General features: G+C 39.7%; 1 protein-coding gene across 1 annotated transcript in view; it reads left to right on the top strand.

Annotated features, from left to right (window-relative positions):
• Positions 1-7386: 7386 nt before the first annotated feature.
• The window catches only part of TCTE3 (t-complex-associated-testis-expressed 3), a gene marked incomplete at its 5' end in the record, with an annotated part of 39184 nt that continues 26837 nt past the window's right edge, over positions 7387-19733 (top strand). Inside the window, 2 exons of the mRNA XM_006882842.1 lie at positions 7387-7593; positions 18067-18225. Coding sequence (XP_006882904.1) covers positions 7387-7593; positions 18067-18225 — 366 coding nt within the window. The remainder of the gene's footprint in view (positions 7594-18066; positions 18226-19733) is intronic.

Raw genomic sequence — 19733 nt, 5'->3', positions numbered from 1 at the left:
ACCTATGTTATACAGAAGACACAACCTGGCTTGCTGAAACTGAGGAGGACCTGAAGTGTTTGCTGCAGAAGGTCAAGGCTGTAGTCTTCAGTATGGATTGAAGACTACATCAAAAAGACTAAGATTCTCACCACTAGGCCAATTGGTAGCACCATGATGGATGGAGAAGAGATTGAGGTTGTTAACAATTACAGATTACTTAGCTCCACAATCAACACTTTTGGCACCAGCAGTTAGGACAAAAGGTAAATTACATTAGGTAAATGTGCTGTCAGGGATCTTTTCAGAGTACTGAGAAGCAGTGGTATCAGTCTAGAGACTAAGGTGTGCCTGATTCAGGCCATCATCTTCACAGTTACTTGCTAAGCATCAGAGAGCTGGATAATGACTAAGCATGATAGAAGAAGAATTGATGCCTATGAGTTGTGGTGCTGGAAAAGAGTCTTGAACATATGGACCACTGAGAAAACAAATAGGTCTGCCTTGGAGAGGGTGAAGCTAAGTTTCTGTTTGGAGGTTAAGATTTTGAAACTATGTCTCACATACTTTGGATATGTGCCAGGAGAGACTGATCCTTGAGGGACATCATGCTCGGGAGAGTGGAGAGACAGCATAGAGAGGAAGACCCCATGAGATAGACAGATACATTAACTAGAACAATGGGAGTAGGTGTAACAGAGTCCATGAGACTGGCTCAGGTCAGGGCAGGCTTCAAGAGCTATTGCACATAGGGTCCTATGTGTTGCAGGTGACTTGACAACACATAACAAAAACATCATTTTGGTGCATATATATTTATTATGGTTATGGCCTCTTGTTTTCTTGACCCTTTAAGCATTGTATAATGACCTTCCTTGTCCTTTGTGATGGTTTTTACACTGAAATATATTTTTTCAGAGGTTATTGCTACTTTTTTTCCTGGTTGCCATTTGCTTAGTATATTTTCCCAACCCTTTCATTTTTAATCTTATCTTCACTTTTCAGGTGCGTCTCTAGTAAACAGCATATTTGTGGGTTTTGTTTTTGTATCTAGTATACTACTCTTTTTCTCTTTACTGGTGCACTTAAACCATTCACATTCAGTATAATTATTTAGAGGAAAGGTTTTATTGCTATAATTTTGCTGAGTTCTTTTTGGTGTTGTTACTGGTTAGGATGTCCATCAATATTTCCTGCAATCTTGGTGTTGTTTGCAAACTCCCTTGGTTATGCTTTTCTGATAATATCTTGATATCTCCATCACATTTGATGGACAGTTTTGCTGGGTACATTATCCTTGGTTGACAGTTGTATTCTTTGAGTGTTTGATATATGCCATTCCACGGTCTTCTTGATTGCATGGTTTCTGCTGAGCAACTGCCATTTAATCTTATTTGTTCTCCTTTATAGGTTACTCATAGTATCTCCTGAGCTGCTTTCAGAATTCACTCCTTATCTTTGGCTCAAATTCACACAGCTTCTTGTATATACGTGCTCTCATTATTCATTATACATGGAAAGTTTTCCTCTAATAATTTCCCCATAATTTTCTCAGTGCCTTTACGTGCTTCTTCCTATTCTGGAATTCTGATTATGCACATGTTATTCCTCTTGATGGTGTCCCACATTATTCTTAGGCTTTCTTCTTCCTTCCTTTTTGATTCTGCTTCTTGTTCAAGCAGATCAGTGCTAATAATTCTATCTTCTTTTTCACTGGTTCTCTGTTCCATCACATCAACTCTGCTCACATGTCCCTCCAACATGTTGACAACATCTGAAACTTTGGTTTATATATTCTATATTGTGATTTCTTGTTTTCCAGAGCCTCTGTTGCTTCATTTGTTTTATACGCATTGTTTTTGATTGTTTTAAGTTCGTCTTGGCTTTTGTTTGCAGAGTCCTGTAATTCTTTGAGTTTGTCTTTCACTCATTGAAAATATTAAACCATTGTTCTTTTGAATTCTGTGTCAGAAAGCTTTGTCAGACTATCTTACTTCAGGAAGTCCATTGATTCTATTATTTTTGATCACGTTTTTATTTTTTTTGTAACATCTTGTTTTGGTTTTATGTAGGGTGTAAGGTAGTCTACTTCTTCAGTGTCATTGCTGTGGTAGAGTTTTTCATTCCCGGGCCCTTAGCAGGCCCTTTGTCTGATAGCCTTGGCTCAGGAACTCACTGCTCCAGAGGAGGGAAGGACAGTTCACTTTGCCTGAATTCCTTTCTGATTTTCAAGTCAAGGGAAGACTTGCTTCAGTGGGGGAGAGATATGCCTGTGAGTTAGCAGCCTTTTCAGCCAGGCAGCTGCTGCAGCTATGCAGGGTCCAAAGGACCCACAGCTCAAGTCATGGCTCTAAGATTGGCCAGGGGTACCAAGGTGCTGTTTCTGGAGGAAATGGCTTCACCTATGGCACTGGTGCTTCTGGCACAGGACAGCAGGGTGGCAGCAGGCCAGTCTGGTCTCTGCATGGCAGGCTTGGTCCATGCGGCAGGCTCAGTTCAGGTGGCACGCTCGGTCTATGCATCACAATACATTTTTTTAATTTCTTGGCTACTGCTAACATTCATGTTGATTGTGGATTCAAGTGAAGTGAAATCCTTTTTCAACTTCAGTCTTTTGTCCATCAAGATGTCGCCCTTTGGTCCATTGATAAAGAGGTGGTTTTTTTTCTTGATGTTAAGATGCAATCCATATTTAAGGCTGTATGTAGTCTCTGATCTTCTGTATAAATGCTTCAGACCTTCTTTATATTCTTCAAGCAAGGTGGTGTCATCTGCATAATGCAGGTTGTTGATGAGTCTTCTACCAATCTTGGTAGTTCAACTTCTTGAATAATTTGCTCAGCATACAGAGTGAATAGGTATAGAGAAAGGATGTAATCTGACACACAAGTTTCCTGAATTTACACTATTTAGTGTTCCCTTGTTCTGTTTGGACAGTTGTTTCTCTATGCATGAGTTTCAAGAATACAGGTGTTCATGGATGTCCATTCTATTCAGAGTTACTCATAAGTTGTTATGACCTACATGGACAAATAACTTTGCGTAGTCAGTTAAACATCTCCATGGAACTTCCAGAAATTGAAACCGTATTCAGAAGAGTCTGTGAAACAAGGGATATCATTGCTGATGTTATACGGATCATGACTGAAAGCAGAATATCAGAGAGAATATTTTGTTTAACAGTGGAATGAGACTTCACATTTTCCTCCTGTAGCAGGGCTGGTGCTTTTGTACCACTGACCTTTTGGTTAGCAGGCAGACATGTTTGTTGCATGTCATGGCACCAGACTGTGTGTGTTACTTCAGCAGTGGAGGACAATGAGCACTAAACCTAAAGGATCCTTTCCTCTCAGCGGGCCTATCAGAGCTGCGAAACCATTTTCAAAAGGATTAAACTGGTTGTAGGGAGCCACTCTGCAGAAGAAAGCTCAAGAATTTGGCAAGGTAAAAATCTGTGTGTCTGGTTGCACAGCTGGGCTTCAAACATTCAGGATAATACAACCCAAAAGGAGAAGAACTCTTAAAACATCCAGAAGTAACAGAAAGAATGAAAGAGAGAGAGAGAGAGAGTTTTAATTCATTGAACAGTAAAATTAGTTTAAATGTTTGTTTCATGGAATTTTGTAATAAATTTATTTTATATATTCAAGAAAGACAGTATGTTAAGGCTCAAATCAAACTTCCACAGATGAGAAATACAATCAGGGATAAAAAAATCACTAAAATGGATCAGCCACAGAGTAGATGCTGAAGGAGAATTTATTGCTTTAGAAACAAAGCAGTAGAAAAGTCAGTCCCTGGAATCCATTGAAAGAGACTGATAATCTTCTGGAACAACTTGATGTGGCCTAATAGTTTTGCACCTGGAGTTCTCGAGTGAGAGGGGGCAGACCAGAAAATATCTGAAGAAATGATGATAAATTTGACAAGAGCTATAAACTCACAAAAGTCAAGAATATCAAGGAACTTCAAACAGAAGAACCTAAAGAAAGTTTTGCCAAGACATCAAATTGCTTAAAGTCAATGATTTTAAAAAAGCAGACTTGGAACATTTACTAAGATATAACATAACCAGTCAGAAAAATCAGTCTCAACAAGTGTAAAAGTATTCATGCCACATAAATATGTTCTCTGAACATAATGGAATAAATCAATAGTAGTAATAGCAAGATAGAAAAATCTTGAAAGTTAAGCTATGTAAAAATGAATACTTTCCTAAATAATCCTGTCAAAGAAGATAATGAGAAATAAAAAGTATTTTGGAGAAATTAAAAATATATTGCAGCACTACAACAAGATAAAGGTAAACAACCCAATTGAAAAATGGGCATAGGGTATGAACAGACACTACACCAAAGAAGGCATTCAGATGGTGAACAAACACATGAAGTTGTGGTGTTGTTGTTATGCGCTGTCAAGTCGCTTGCGACTCATAGTGACCCTATGTACAACAGCCCTAGACCCTGCTCTGTCCTGTGCCAATTTCACTGTCTCAATCTCAAACACACCCACCCCGATCCACTTCATAGAGAGTCTTCCCCTCTCCAAGGACTGGTCCCTTCTTGCAGTATGTCCAAAGCATGTCAGATGAAGCCCCAGAATCCTTGCCTCCAAGGAGCAACCAGTTTAACCCTCTCCAGAATGAACCTGTTTGTTTTCTTAGCAGTCCACGGTACCCTCAATACTCTTCTCTAGCACCACAGCTCAAAGACATCAATTTTCCTTCTATCCTCATAGTCATTGTCCAACTATCTGATGCATAACAACTGATTGCAAAGACCATGGCCTGTATCCGGTGCACCTTGTCTCCAGAGTGACACCATTGCTCTTCAGTACTTTGGAGAGGTCCCTAACAGCAGACTTTCCATGGCAATACATCTTTTAATTTTCTGGCTGCTGGTACCAAGAGTGTTGACTGTGGAGCCAAGCAAACTAAAGCTGTGAACAATCTCAATCTCTTCACCATCCATCCTGATGCTGCCAATTGGTCCAGTGGTGAGAATCTTTGTCTTCTTGATATTGAGCCTCAATCCATATTGTAGGCTGCAGTCCTTGACCCTCTGCAGCAAGTGCTTCAGGTCCTCAGTTTCAGCAAGCAGGAAATGTTCAAAATCCCTAGCTCTAAGAGAGATGCAAATCAAAACAACTATGGGGTATCATCTAACGTCGGTAAGAATAGCAAAATTTATCAGAACAGCAAACAACAAATGCTGACAATGTTGTGGAGAAACTGGAACACTTATTCATTGTTGGTGGAAGTATAAACTGGTGCAACCATTACGGAGGGCAGTATAGCACTTTCTCAAAAAGTTGGAAATAGAAATATCATTTGACCCAGCAATTCCACTATTGGGAATATACCCTAAAGAAACTAGAACTGACACTCAAGCAGATATCAGAACATCCATGTTTATTGCTGCTTTGTTCACAATAGCAAAGAGTTGAAAACAGCCCAAGTGCCTATCAACAAACGAATGGATAGAACAGCTGTGGAATATTCACACAATGAAATACTATGCTGCATTTAAAAACAAGAAACTCATAAAATATTATAAAAAATGGGTGACCCTGGATGACATTATGCTGAGTGAAATATCTCAGTCACAAAAGGACAAATACTGCAGAGTGCCACTGTTGTAAAGTGGGTCTGACATTGGGGTTGGGGGGAACCTAAGAGGGGATAAATAATGTATACTGCATTGAAACAGGTGGGGGAGATAATGGTTTAAGAGGAATATATGATTAAGTATTATTGCCATGACAAGAGTCCAGAATGAAAGCTACATAGTGGAGTGGACTGGGGAGCGAAGGGGATTGTACAACAATGAAAGATTTATTTTTTTATTTTTTTTTTACTTTTCAAAGAGAAAAGCGAACTGGGAGGGGAGGGGTGGACAGGGAGTAAAGTGTGAAACAATGAATGAATGGAAATCCAAAATTTCTGTCAACTTTAATTAAAATTTTTAAAAAGCCCAAACAAAGGAAAAAATACATTGCAAAAGTGAATGAAGCTGTACAACACTCAGATTATAAGTTACATCACTAAACAGAAAGTTTTAAAATCCGTAATATCAACCCCCATCTCCAGGAAGTCTAAAAAGAACAAATTAAGCCTAACGTGAACTTAGAAAGGAAGTAATAGAAACAAGAATGAAGAGAAGTTAAATAGTAAACTTAATAGAGAAAATAGTGGCATCAAAAGAAAAAAAAAACAAACCCCAAACAAGCAGAGATTGAGGACCTCAGTATCACCAAAAAAGATGGGAAGTGGAGCACACCCTTTGTTCTCAAGATTCCTACAACCTTCTGGATCCAGGAATACATCGATACAAGACACAACAGTCTGAGGAATGCCAGGCCCACAGATGGAGAAAGGAAATGGAGCCCATCCTCCAGGATGGACGCAGAGAAAATCCTCCTTCTAAAATAACATCCTAAAGGTGGACTTCCGGCTGAGCTGTGAGGATACATGTCTGCTTGATAAAGCCTTATATTTGCACAAAACACCTATGACCTTAGATCACTGTCATTGTCCCAGGTCTGGTCCCTCTTGATGATATGTCCAAAGCATGTGAGACAAAGTCTTGCCATCTTCACATCCAAGGAGTATTCTGACTGAATTCTTCCAAGGTAGATTTGTTCGATCTTTTCACAGTCTATGGTATTTCCAATATCCCATTCAAAGACATCAAATTTCTCTCTTCATTCTTTACTATCCAACTTTAATGTACAAATGAGGTGATTGAAAATTCCATGACTTGGGTCAGGAACACCTGAGAACTAAGGTTCTCAAAGGGACATCTTTGTTTTTTAACAATTGAAAGAAATCTTTTGTAGTGCATTTACCCAATGAAGCATGTTACTTGATTCCTTGATTTTTACAGCTACAATTGATTGTGGATCCAAGTAAATGACCACCTGTCTTCTTTTATTATGAACTTGATTACTGGTCAGGTTGTGAGGATTTCCTATTTTGTGTGGTTTTTATGTACCTACTTCATGTTTCCAAGTTCACCAACCCTTCTATATTTCTGTTTTCTGATCTGTAATGCAGGAATGATAGAGCAGAGGGATTGTTGATAGCACATGAAGCTCCTGGAAGAAGCTACTAGATGCAATATTTTAATTTCAATAAGTCCCCATCTAGACCCTAGTACTTACTGAAAAAATAAATATTTCTGTACACACCCACACAACCTAGAGTAGTATTTTACTAGGTGTTGTGAATATCTGATGGCAGCTGATCTTGCATGGATTCAGATTATGGAAAGCTAGTCATCCCTGAGATGTAGCAACCCCAATACATCTTCTGTCTGGTACTCTGACCTAACATATTCTAACCCCTGTGTGGCCTTAGTCCCATGGCGTCAAGTGCTTTAACTTGAGGAGCTCTCCTTTCTCTCTCAGTATGCACAGATCTTGAAGGAGAGACTAAGAGACTCGATACATGATGTGCAGTACGTGGAGCCTCCGTTTGATGACTCAATTGCTGACATAGGCAAGGATTGGAAGAGTGCCTTAGTGAAACTAAAGTTTGGCAATTCCTACAGGATGGAACCCTTGAAGAAATTCCAAGCTCATACAGTAGAAATTAAAGTTCAACAGATACTAACGGTAGGCTGATATTTTCTAAAATGTATAATAGCAGTGTTTTGGTGTGGGCATTGGGTCAAACCTATTAAGATTTATGTAGTACAATTGCCCCTCTCCTTTTATTTTTGGTAGTATCTGTCTATAAAACAGAACAGAGCAGGGAAACACTGCCAGGTTCAGGATTAGGAAAGGTATGTGTCTGGGTTGCATTCTATACCTTTTTTTTTTACCTTTTCAATCTATATGCAGAACAGATCCTTTGAGAGGCTAAACTTTATGAGGAGGAATGTCAGGATTGGAGGAAGACTCATCAACAGCGTGTGTTACACAGATAACACAGCCTTCCTTGCTGAAACTGAGGAGGACCTGAGGTATTTGCTGCAGAAGGTCAAGGACTGTGGTTTTTTATATGGAATAAACCTCAACACCAATGTGGACTGAAGAAAACAGATTCTCACCACTGGGACAATTGGCAGATTCATGATAGATGGAGAAGAGATTGAGATTGTTAACAGATAACTTTAGCTTGCTTGGTTCCACAATCACATTCTTGGCACCAGCAGTCAGGAAATCAAAAGATTAATTGTATTGGAAAAATCTGCTGTCAAGAACCTCCGTAGAGTCCTGAAGAACAGTGATGTCAGCCTGGAGACTAAAGTGCACCTGATCCAGTCCTCTCAGTTACTTGCTATGCATCAGAGAGTTTGACAGTGACTAAGGATGACAGAAGAAGAATCAATGTCTTTGGGTTGTGGTGCTGGAGAGGATTGCTGAAAATACTATGGACTGCCAAGAAAACAAATCTGTCTTGGAGAGAGTGAAACCAAGTTTCTCCTTGGAGGCTAGGCTTCTTTTGTTGTTGTTGCTATTGCTATTTTCCCCCTACTAGTTTATTTACAAAATTAGAATAAATTGTTTTCAAGAACAAATTTTTTCAATTTCCCTCACCCCCCCATTAAATTCTACAACCCCATGATTAATCCCCCCCTCCCCTGCACACCCTCATCCCTCTGCTTGCAACCTCTTCCACTTCTCTTGGATTCTTATACGCATTCTACAATAATGGTTTTATATAATATTTATCCTTGTGGGACTGAGTTCACTCAGGAAGCTAGTATTTTGAAGCTCCATCTCACATACTTTGGGCATGTGGCCAGTAGGGACCAATTCTTTGAGAAGGATACCGTGCTTGGAAGGGTAGAGGGACAATGAAGGAAAGGAAGACCCAGGATGAGATGGATTGACTCAGTGACTAGGGAAATGGGATTAGGTCTGTCAGAGACAATGAGATTGGCTCAGGATAGGTCAGGGTTCAGCGCTACTGTAGATAGGATTGCTATGAGTTTCAGGTGACCTGATGGTACCTGACAACAAGAAGATCTGTGAAAATCTCAGAGTACATTGCCATTATGCAATTACCTCACTAATTCTGTGAACTAGTTTACATGAAATTTACTTTTATTCTTTTATTTTCTTAATTATAAGGAATAAATCCCTGAAGCCTATGTTTCTTCCATATATGGAGGAATGAGTTAAAAACCAAATATTGAATAGAATAACTGTAAAATATTAGTTCCTAGCTACAATAAAATCTTAAAATAAGAAGTCCTCAGTTTATCCTTAAATTGATTTCTTCTTTAAATTGCCTAAACTCATACCACCATTCATCAGTGAGATTGTCATACTGGGGTGTTTTATGTGATGCTGGAAGCTGTGGCAAAATGTTTTAAAATACCAGTAGGGTCATCCATAGAGGACAGGTTTCAGCAGGACTCTTAGGCTGAAATAGCTTATGTAGGAACCAAGACTGGCTATTCACTTTTGAAATAACTGTTTTTTTGAAAACCCTAAAAACAGTGAAATTGTGTGATACAGTGTTGAAAGATAAACACTGCAGGTTGGAAGACACTCCATTTTAATAATGTGGACAAAGGAAAGCTTTTGATCAGGGAAGGACCTTCATTTGCTGATGTGTCGAGACTGAAAAGGAGAAACAGGTGCATTGTTGTTAGGCAATCCTATGAACAAAAGGTCTGAAACGTAACCTATCTGATATCATTCTCATGATCTCTGTTCTGTGCAAGTCATTGTTAAAGTCACAGTGCTAGTCCATCTTGTTGTAAGTCTTCCTGGTTTTTGCTATTCTTCTAACTTTTCCAGCATGATTTTGCCTCCAAGACTGGTCCCTCCTGACAACATTCCCAAAGTATGTGAAATCAGCGTTCACCACCCTTGCCTTTAAGGAGCACTCTGGTTGCACTTCCTCCAAGACAGTTTATCTTTACACCGTCCTTGGGGTGTTCTGTCCTCTCTGACAACTTCACATTCAATATCACAAGTTCTTCTTCAGTCTTCTTTATTCATTGTCCAACTTTCAGATACATACAAAGCAATTGTTACAGTCACTCTGTCCATCTCATTGCCGGTCTTCCTCTCTTTCACTGACCCTCCACTTTTTCAAGAATGATGTCTTTTTTTCTCCCAAGGGCTGATCATTCCTAATAACATGCCCAAAATATATGAGATGACATTTCACCATCTTTACCTCTGAGGAACATCCTGGTTGCACTTTTTCCAAGGCATATTTTTGACAGTTCGTGTTCTTTTGAACAGTTCAGTGATATTTTGACAGTTCAGTGTTCTTTTTCAACACAACAATACAAAGGCACATTGATTCTTCTGCTGTCATTCTTACTCATTATCCAACTTATGGATGGCTAACAAGTATTTGAAAAGACCGTGGCTTGACTCAGGTACACCTTAGTCATTAACATGATTGCTCCATAACACACAGAGAAGTCCTTGTCAGCAGACTTTCCCTATACAACAAGTCTTTTGATTTATTGACTTCCAGTAGTCAACACAGTTAGGTGCTATCAAGTAGACTATGACTTATAGCGACCCTCTGAACAAAAAGTTGAAACCTAGCTAGATCCTGTCTGCCACTCTCAAGTCCATTCTTGCAGTCACTGTGTCACTCTATCTCACTGAGAATCTTTTTATCTCCTTCTTTGACTCTTTACTTTCCCAAGCATGGTGTCCTTTCCCAAGAACCAGCCTCTCCTGATATTACGCTCCAAGTGTATGAGATGAAGTCTCACCATTCTTGCCTCTGTGGAGCACCTTGGGTGCACTTCTTCCAAGACCTATTTGTTCTTTTGTCAGTCCATCCTCACTTCTTGCTGTTGACTCAGAACAGACTCATACGTGACCCTCCGTATGATTTCCAAGACTATAAATAACATAAGAGGAGATTGTCCATCTTTCTCCCTTGGAGATCCTGGCGGATTCAAACTGTCAGAGAGGTATGGCCTTTGAGCAGGACAACTCCCTATGGACTGTTGCTGTGTACCATAAGAGTCGGAACCAACCTATTGCTGACCCTCCAGCAGGTTTTCAGAGGTAGTTAATCGCACGGAAGGAGAGTGCCCATGCTATGGACTACACCATCAAGATTCCCTGATACATTTCGTATTCTTCACCAACAGCTCAATTCAGAGTTCTTCAGTCTTCTTTAGTTATTGTCCAAACTTCACACGCATATTAAGTAACTAAAAATACTATGACTTGAGAAATCTTACAGAAAACAATTAAAATATTATGGTCATGACAGGAGTCCAGAATGAAGGCTGCATAATGGAGTGTACTCGGGGGTGGGGGTGGCGGAATTGTATACCAATGAAAGAATCTTTCTTTTACTTTTCAAAGAGAAGAACAAACTTGGGGGGGAGGGGTGGGCAGGGAGAAAAATGAAACAATGAATGAATGGAAATACAAAATCTCTGTAAACATTCATTAAAATTAATAAAACAAAATTTTTAAAAAAGAATGGTTGGTGGGGGGAAGCAGCTGGAGTGTTTTATTCACTGAGAGCTTCCAGAAATTCAAGCCCAGTTCAGAAGACGTCATGGAATTTCATTCTGAATTGAGCTGAAAGGAGAGAATACCAGAAAGATACGGACTTGTGTTTTATTGACAGTGCATAAGATTAGACTTTTTAAATCATAACAAATTATGGATAGCATTGAGTTGTTGTTAGATGCTGAGACAAGTATGACTCCTATGAACAACAGGCCTGAACCCTGTCTTAATCCTATGCCATCCTCACAATTTCTGACACATTCAAACCTTTTGCTGTACTCACTGTGTCAATCCACCTGGTTGTGGGTCTTCTTCTCTTTCACCATCCCCCAAATATGTACTCCCAAGTATGATGTCCTCCAAGGACTAGCCTTTCCTAGCAACATGCCCTAAGTATGTGAGACAAAACTTTGTCATTCTGGCCTCCAAGGAGCACTTTGACTACACCTGCTTCAAAACATATCTACTTGTTCTTCTGGCAGTTGATAGGCTTCTCTAATTCTTCTTCTCTAATTCTAAAACTCAAAGGCATCAATTCTTCTGACATCCTTAGTCATTATCATTGAAAGTTGCTATGCAGCTGCCTTTTTAAAATCTCAACTCTTTGTATATGTGTGTTTCATACTCTTCTTCATTCACATTATGTTTCATATAATTATTCACATGAATTATGTTTTATAAAATTAATAGTCATTGGACCTAGCCCTCATTACACCTCTTTTCACCCATATCCTTCCCATATTCTTCTCCTCCTCATTCTATCCACCAAACTGTGCAACCCTGTAGTTTCACCCCTACCCATTCTCATCCATCCACTCCATCCTTCCCCCCTAGAGCTCCTATGAATGTTTTACTAGTTATTCTGTGTTTTCATTTTTAAGCAGCACAGCAAGTGATGAAAAGATCATGGTCTGAACAAAGTGCACTTTAGTACTCAAACTATTATCATTAATCCTCTGTAATTTGGAGGTGTCTGGCTGCAGACTTTGTCAATGCTTTATATCTCTTCATCTTTTGATCCTGACTGCTGGTACCAAGGGTACTGATTGTGGATGCATGTAAGATGAAATAATTGACAGTTTCAATATTTTCTCCATCTATTATGATGTCACCTACTAGTCCAGTGGTGAGAAATTTTGTTTTCTTGATATTGAGAAGCAATCCATACAGGAGGATGCAATGTTTGATCTTCTTTCTGACTTTTAAATTACAAGAAATTTTGAAGATCTCCTTTTTGGAATCACCTTTTCAGTACTTACTAGTTCTGTAGGCATCCAGGAATTTCCAGACCAGCCATTTTCTTGTGTAGCTCCACCCAGCCCAATCCTACTCTTGTTGGTGGTTGTGTGCTGTTGTGTCAGAACTAATCCATCGCTGACTCTCCAGGGGGTTTTCAAAGACAGTCACATGGGAGGATATTGTCCATCTTTCGCCAGGAGAACAGCTGGTGGATTTGAAGCATGTGCGTTTGGAACAGTGGTGCAGCTCTTTATCACTAAACCACCAGAGCTCCCTAATCCACCCTAGAAAGGTTTTTCCTTTAAAATTACCCTCTTCTTGTCTGTAAGGTGCTTGCCTTCAGTAGCAGCACAGCTATTTACTGGGAAGAAGTAAAAAACAAAATCCAAACTATTGTCCTGGATTGATTCCAACTCATGGAGATCCAGCACCCTTTAAATCATATAAACATTAGTTATTGAAACTGAAACATTTAGTGTATCAGGAATGTAGAGATAAAGCAAAAAACTATAAAGATTACCAGAGAACAATTAGGATCAAATCTAGAAACACCAATCCATGGCATGAATAGACTCTAAAACATAACAAAAAACCCACTGCCCACTATAAAATAGAGGGATGGGACCCTCTAACAATCAAATCCTTACATGCATCATCAGATGAATGGGTAGAGAAACTGTTCACACAACAGAGTACCATGCAGTACGGAAAAACAGTACACAGTATACAGCATGGATGAGTCTGGAGGATATCATGTTAAGTGTATGAATTCAGAGACAAAAGAACAAATAACATATAAGTCCACTGTTGAAAAATACAGTGGTTACTGGGGAGCAAAAGGCAGGGAAGGGTGATGAAAATAATTGATGCTAATTCCTATATTGGAATACATGAAGGGAAGGTCAGTCTGAAATCAACACGATCAGCCATTGTGTGCATTAACAATTAACAATCTGGAACAGGAGAGGTACTGTGGGTTAAATGAGAGTGGGGGAAGAAAAGGAAAAATATTCATAAACAGAGAAAGAAGGTGGGTGAAGAAAATAGAAATATACAATAAGGATTTGCTTCTTGTTGTTGTTGCTGTTGTTGTTATGTGCCATCGAGTCACTTGCGACTCATAGCGACCCTATGTACAACATCCCTAAACTCTGCTCTGTCCTGTGCCAATCACACCGTCTCCGATACACCCATCCCGATTACCCCAGTCACTGAATCAATCCACCTCATAGGGGGCCTTCCCCTTATGCGCTGTCCCTCCACCCTACCAAGCATGATGTCCCTCTCCAAGGATCTGTCCCTCTTTGCAACATGTCCAAAGTATGTTACACGAAGCCTTAAGAATCCTTGCCTCCAAGGAGCAGCCCGGTTTGACCCTTTCCAGGATGAATCTGTTTGTTTTCCTAGCAGTCCATGGTACCCTCAATACTCTTCTCCAGCACCAAAGCTCAAAGTCATCAATTCTCCTTCTTAGACATTGTAATAAGTTAATTACATCAGCAAATGGTGGTGATTGCCTATGAATGATTGTCTGAAAAAGTAAGACTTATAAATTTTCATAAAATGAAGTTTTTAAAAAGTTAATTGAAACATTTAATAAAAAATTCCACTCCAGTTGTCTCTCTTAAGCCAGTTCTCACTGCATACTCAAAATGTATACTTGCGTACTTGAGGCATGCAAAGATAAAAATGCATTTTCTTCAAAACTGTTACCAAAGTATTTTGTTGTTGTTAGATACCATCAATCAACTACAGCTCATAGAAACTCACAGACAACAGATCTGAACCTTTCCCTGTCCTGAGTGTCCTCATGATCTGTCCTGCCCAAGCCCATTGTTAGTCAACCCACCCCATTTAAGATTGTCCTCCTTCCAGCATGATGTCTCTCTCCAAGGACTAGTTCCTCCTGAAAATATGCCTAAAATAATTAAGACAAAATTTCATCTTCCTTGTCTCTAAGGAGCACCCAGGTTACACTTCTTGGAAAACAGATGTGTTAGGGTTTTTTTGCAGTTCATGGAATACTCGGCACACTTCACCAACACCACATTCAGATGTGTAAGAAGCACTGAAAATACCATAGCTTGAATCAGGCACACTTTATTCTTTAAACTGATATCCTTGCTCTTTATAACTTTGGAGAGATCGTTGACAACATTATTTTCCCAATGCAGTTGTTGTTGTTGTTGTTGTTGTTGTTATGTGCCATCAAATCGCTTGTGACTCATAGCGACCCTATGTACAACAGCCCTAAACTCCGCTCTGTCCTGTGCCAATCGCACTGTCTCTGACACTCCCATCCCAATTACCCCAGTCACTGAATCAATCCACCTCATAGAGGGCCTTCCTCTCCTGCGCTGTCCCTCCACCCTCCCAAGCATGATGTCCCTCTCTAAGGACCGGTCTCTCCTCACAACATGTCCAAAGTATGTTAGACAGCCTCAGAATCCTTGCCTCCAAGGAGCCACCCGGTTTAACCCTTTCCAGGACAAATCTGTTTGTTTTCCTAGCAGTCCATGGTATTCTCAATACTCTTCTCCAGCACCACAGCTCAAAGGCATCAATTCTCCTTGTATCCTCCTTGGTCATTGTCCAACTCTCTGATGCATAGCAAGTGATTGCGAAGACCATAGCCTGTATCAGACACACCTTAGTCTCCAGAGAGACACCACTGCTCTTCAGCACTTTGGAGAGGTCCCTAACAGCAGCCTTTCCCATGGCAATGCGCCTTTTAATTTCCTGGCTGCTGGTGCCAAGACTGTTCACTACGGAGCCAAGCAAACTAAAGCTGTATACAATCTCAATCTCTTCACCATCCATCCTGATGCTACCAATTGGTCCAGTGGTGAGAATCTTTGTCTTCTTGACATTGAGCCTCAATCCATATTGTAGGCTGCAGTCCTTGACATTCTGCAGCACGCGCTTCAGGTTCTCTTCAGTTTCAGCAAGCAGAGTTGTGTCATCCACATAATGCAGGTTGTTGATAAATCGTCCACCAATCTTGACCCCACATTTCTCCTCATAGAGCCCTGCCTCCCGGATAATCTGTTCTGCATATAGGTTGAAAAGGTATGGAGATAGGATGCATCCCTGGCGTACACCCTTCTCAATTTTGAACCATGCAGTCTTCCCTTGCTCTGTTCTGACGACTGCCTCCTGGTCCAAGTATAAGTTTCGCATTAGAACGATCAAGTGTTCTGGGATTCCCATTCTTCTCAGAGTCAGCCACAGTTCGTTATGATCTACACAGTCAAATGCCTTTGCATAGTCAATGAAACACAGATAGACATTCCTCTGGTATTCCCTGCTTTCAGCCAAGATCCATCTAACGTCAGCTACAATATCTCTAGTACCACGACCCCTTCTGAAACCAGCCTGGACTTCTGGTAGTTCTCTGTTGATGTGCTGTTCCAGTGGTTTTTGGATAATCTTCAGTAAAATCTTGCTTGCATGTGAAATCAGTGAGATTGTTCTGTAGTTTCCACATTCTGTTGGGTCACCTTTCTTTGGGATAGGAACAAATATCGATATCTTCCAGTCAGTTGGCCAAGTGGTTTTTCTCCAGGTTTCTTGGCACAACTTGGTGAGCATGTCCAGGCCCAATGCAGTACTTCTTTTTATTTCTTGACTATTGCTAACATGAGTGTTGATTATAGATTAAAATAAAATTAAATCCTTGACAACTTCAATCTTTTCTTCATTATTATGTTGCCCATTCTTAGTTCAGAGTTTGAGGATTTTTGTCTTCATGTTGAAATGTAACCCATACCGAAGACTTTAGCCTTTGATCTCTTACTGAACATGCTTCAAATATCCTTCACTTTATGCAAACAAGGTTGTGTCATCTGCATAATGCAGGTTGTTGATGAGCCTTCTTCCAATCCTGATGCCACATTCTTCTTCATATAGTCCAGCTTATTGAATGACTTGCTCATCATACAGACGAAATAGATATGAAAGGATACAAACCTGATGCACACCATTTCTGATTTTGAGCCATGCCATGCATGGTCCCTTGTTCTGTTTGGACAACTGATTTTTGGTCTCTCTGTATGTTTTGCATGAGCACAATTAAGTGTTCTTGGATTTTCATTCTTTTCAATGTTAACTACACTTTTGTGTAATCCACACATTCAAGTGTCTTTATAAAATCAATAAAATACAATTAAACATCTTTCTGGTATTCTCTTTCAGCCAAGATCAAGGCCTCTTCTGAATTCAGCTTAAATTTCTGGAAGTTTTCTGTCAATGTAGGAGCTGTTTAAAAAATAATATGCAGAAAGATTTTATCTGCATGTGATATTAATGCTATTGTTCAATAATTTTTCATCGTGTTGGATCCCCTTTTTAAAAAACGGGAGAATTCATCTCTTCCACAGTTGGTCAGGTAGCTGGCAGTCCTCCATATTTGTTGGCATAGACTGGTGAGTACATCCAGGACTACATCTAAACCTTGAAACATTTTAATAGTATTCCATAAATTCCTGGGATTTTCATTTTTCCAAATTCCTCTGTGCTGCATGAACTTCTTCCTTCAACATTATTGGATATAGATTATATACTACTACTGAAATGGTTCAGTGTCAACCAGTTATTTTTGGTGTAGTAACTTTGTGTGTTCTTTTCATCTTCCTTTGATTCTTTTCACATCATTCAAGAGTTTGTCCACAGAATCCAGTATTGTAACTCAAGGCTGGGTTTTGTTCTTCAATTCTTTTGGCTTGAGAAATGCAGAGTGTATTCTTTCCTTTTGTTTGTCTAACTCCAACTTCTCTCACATTTCTTACAGTTTCCAGTTTTCTTAGATTCATATTTTGGACATCCCATTAAAAATGTCCCAACTTTCATTGGATATTTGCAATTGTGTTTCCTTATTTTGAATCTTGCCACATCAGAAAAAATTAAGATCTTTTCACTGGGCTTTATTCCATCCCCATTATTACAGTAGCTTCTGATTTTTTCTCGTTTGGTTTTGGAGTGCCTTCTAACCTGAGGGAGTCCTCTTGCAGCTCAGTATCTAACAATGTATTTCTGCTGACCCTAGGGTTTTTTAAAGACCTGTTATCTCAGAAGTGGATGACAAGACTTGCTGCTTTGTCTTAGTCTGGAAGTTACTCTGAAACCTGTCCACCATGGGTGTCCCTGCTGACATTTGAAATACTGGTGGTATAACTTCTAGTATCACAGAAGCACATAAGTCACCACAGTGTGGCAAACTGACAAGTGGTAGAAAGTAATTTGAAAAGTATTCAATTCATGCAGGAGTATTTTGTTAGGAATATATACAATTTGTAAATGAGTATATGTACCCTTTAGATTCATATTTTCTATTTGGATTTTTATATAGAAAATATTGGTTTTGAAAATGACATATGTCTTCCAATTTTTTTAAAGGAAGGTCTGAAAGATGTGAAATATGATCAGAATGTCTTCTCTCATCTGTCACTTGAATTAGCAGACCGAATTTTGTTTGCAGTGAAAGAGTTTGGATACCACCGTTACAAGTTCATTGTAAAAATATTATTTATTCAAAAGGCTGGTCAGGCAATAACTGTAAGTACCTCATGGATCCAGCACCTCTACCTAGAACTGTAGGAGAGTGCCTCCCCTACATTCTGTCTGCAATGAACCTCGGGGCTTAGAAGTACCTTGTGAATGGGGGTGGGGGGACTACCTTGTACTAAGTTATACATAGTTTGAAAAATATGAACCTGGAAGTGACAGTTTACTATTATATTAAATGGACATTTTATTTCCTGGTTGTTTTGACAATTTGTTGATGTCATATGCCATTGAATTGTCTGCGACTCATGGAGACCATATGCACAACAGCTCTGAACCTTGTCCTGTCCTGAGCCAGTCTCACTGACTTTGATATACCTACTCTTATTGCTGTGTCGGTTCATTTCACCTGGGGTCTTCTCCTTCACTGTTTTTCCACCCTTTCAAGCATGATGTATTTCTCCAAGGACTGTTCCTTTTGGTCAAATGCCCAAAGTATGTGAGATGGAGCTTCAAAATCCTTGCCTGCAAGGAGAAACTTGGTTTCACCCTCTCCAAGACAGACTTGTTTTCTTGGTGGTCCATGGTTCAATATTCTTCTCCATTACCAATACTCAAAGGCATTGATTCTTCTGTCATCCTTAGACATGTCCCACTTTCTGATGCATAACAAGTAATTGTGAAGACCGTGACCTGGATCAGGCACACCTTAGTCTCTAGACTGACATTATTGCTCTTTAGCACTTTAGAGAGTTCCCTGACAGCAGACTTCCCCAGTATAATCCATCTTTTGACTTTCTAACTTTTGATGCCAAGAGTAGAACTGCGCAAGCTGAAATTGTTAACAGTCTCAGTCTCCTCTATCTATTGTGGTATTGCCAATTGTCCCTGTGTGGTGAGAGGCTTAAACCTGGCTACTCCTTGGAGGCAAGGATTCTGGGGCTTCGTCTGACATACTTTGGACATGTTGTAAGGAAAGACAGGTCCTTGGAGAGGGACATCATGCTTGGTAGGGTGGAGGGGCAGTGCAGGAGGGGAAGACCCTCTATGAGGTGAATTGATTCAGTGACTGGGGTAATCGGGATGGGTGTGTCAGAGGCAATGCAATTGGCACAGGATAGAGCAGGGTTTAAGGCTGTTGTACATAGATAGGGTCGCTATGAGTTGCAAACGACTTGACGGCACATAACAACAACCACGACAACTCCTGCTTTTTTCTGGTTGCCATTTGCTTGGTATATTTTTCCCCATCCTTTTACTTTTAGTCTTTCTTTATCTCCATTTTTTCATGTGTGTCTCTTGTAGACAACATATTGATGGATTTTGGTTTTTTAATCCATCCTGCTACTCTTTTTCTTTTCAGAGGTGCATTTAAACCATTCACATTCAGTGTGATTATTGAGAGGCAAGGTTTTATTGCTTTCATTGTGTTGAGTTATTTTTGGTGTTGCTGCTATTTACTTTGACCATGCAGCTTTCTGTGGTATGTCTGTAAAAAGGACATCTCTGAGTCTTTCCTGCAATGCTGATCTTGTTTTTACAAACTCTCTTAGGTTCTG

This window comes from Elephantulus edwardii, unplaced genomic scaffold (genome assembly GCF_000299155.1).
Source record: "Elephantulus edwardii isolate Elephantulus edwardi_28Jun2011 unplaced genomic scaffold, EleEdw1.0 scaffold00024, whole genome shotgun sequence".
Taxonomy (NCBI): domain Eukaryota; kingdom Metazoa; phylum Chordata; class Mammalia; order Macroscelidea; family Macroscelididae; genus Elephantulus; species Elephantulus edwardii.
Note: the sequence above shows the minus strand (reverse complement) of the source record. Positions and strands in the feature narration are given on the sequence as shown.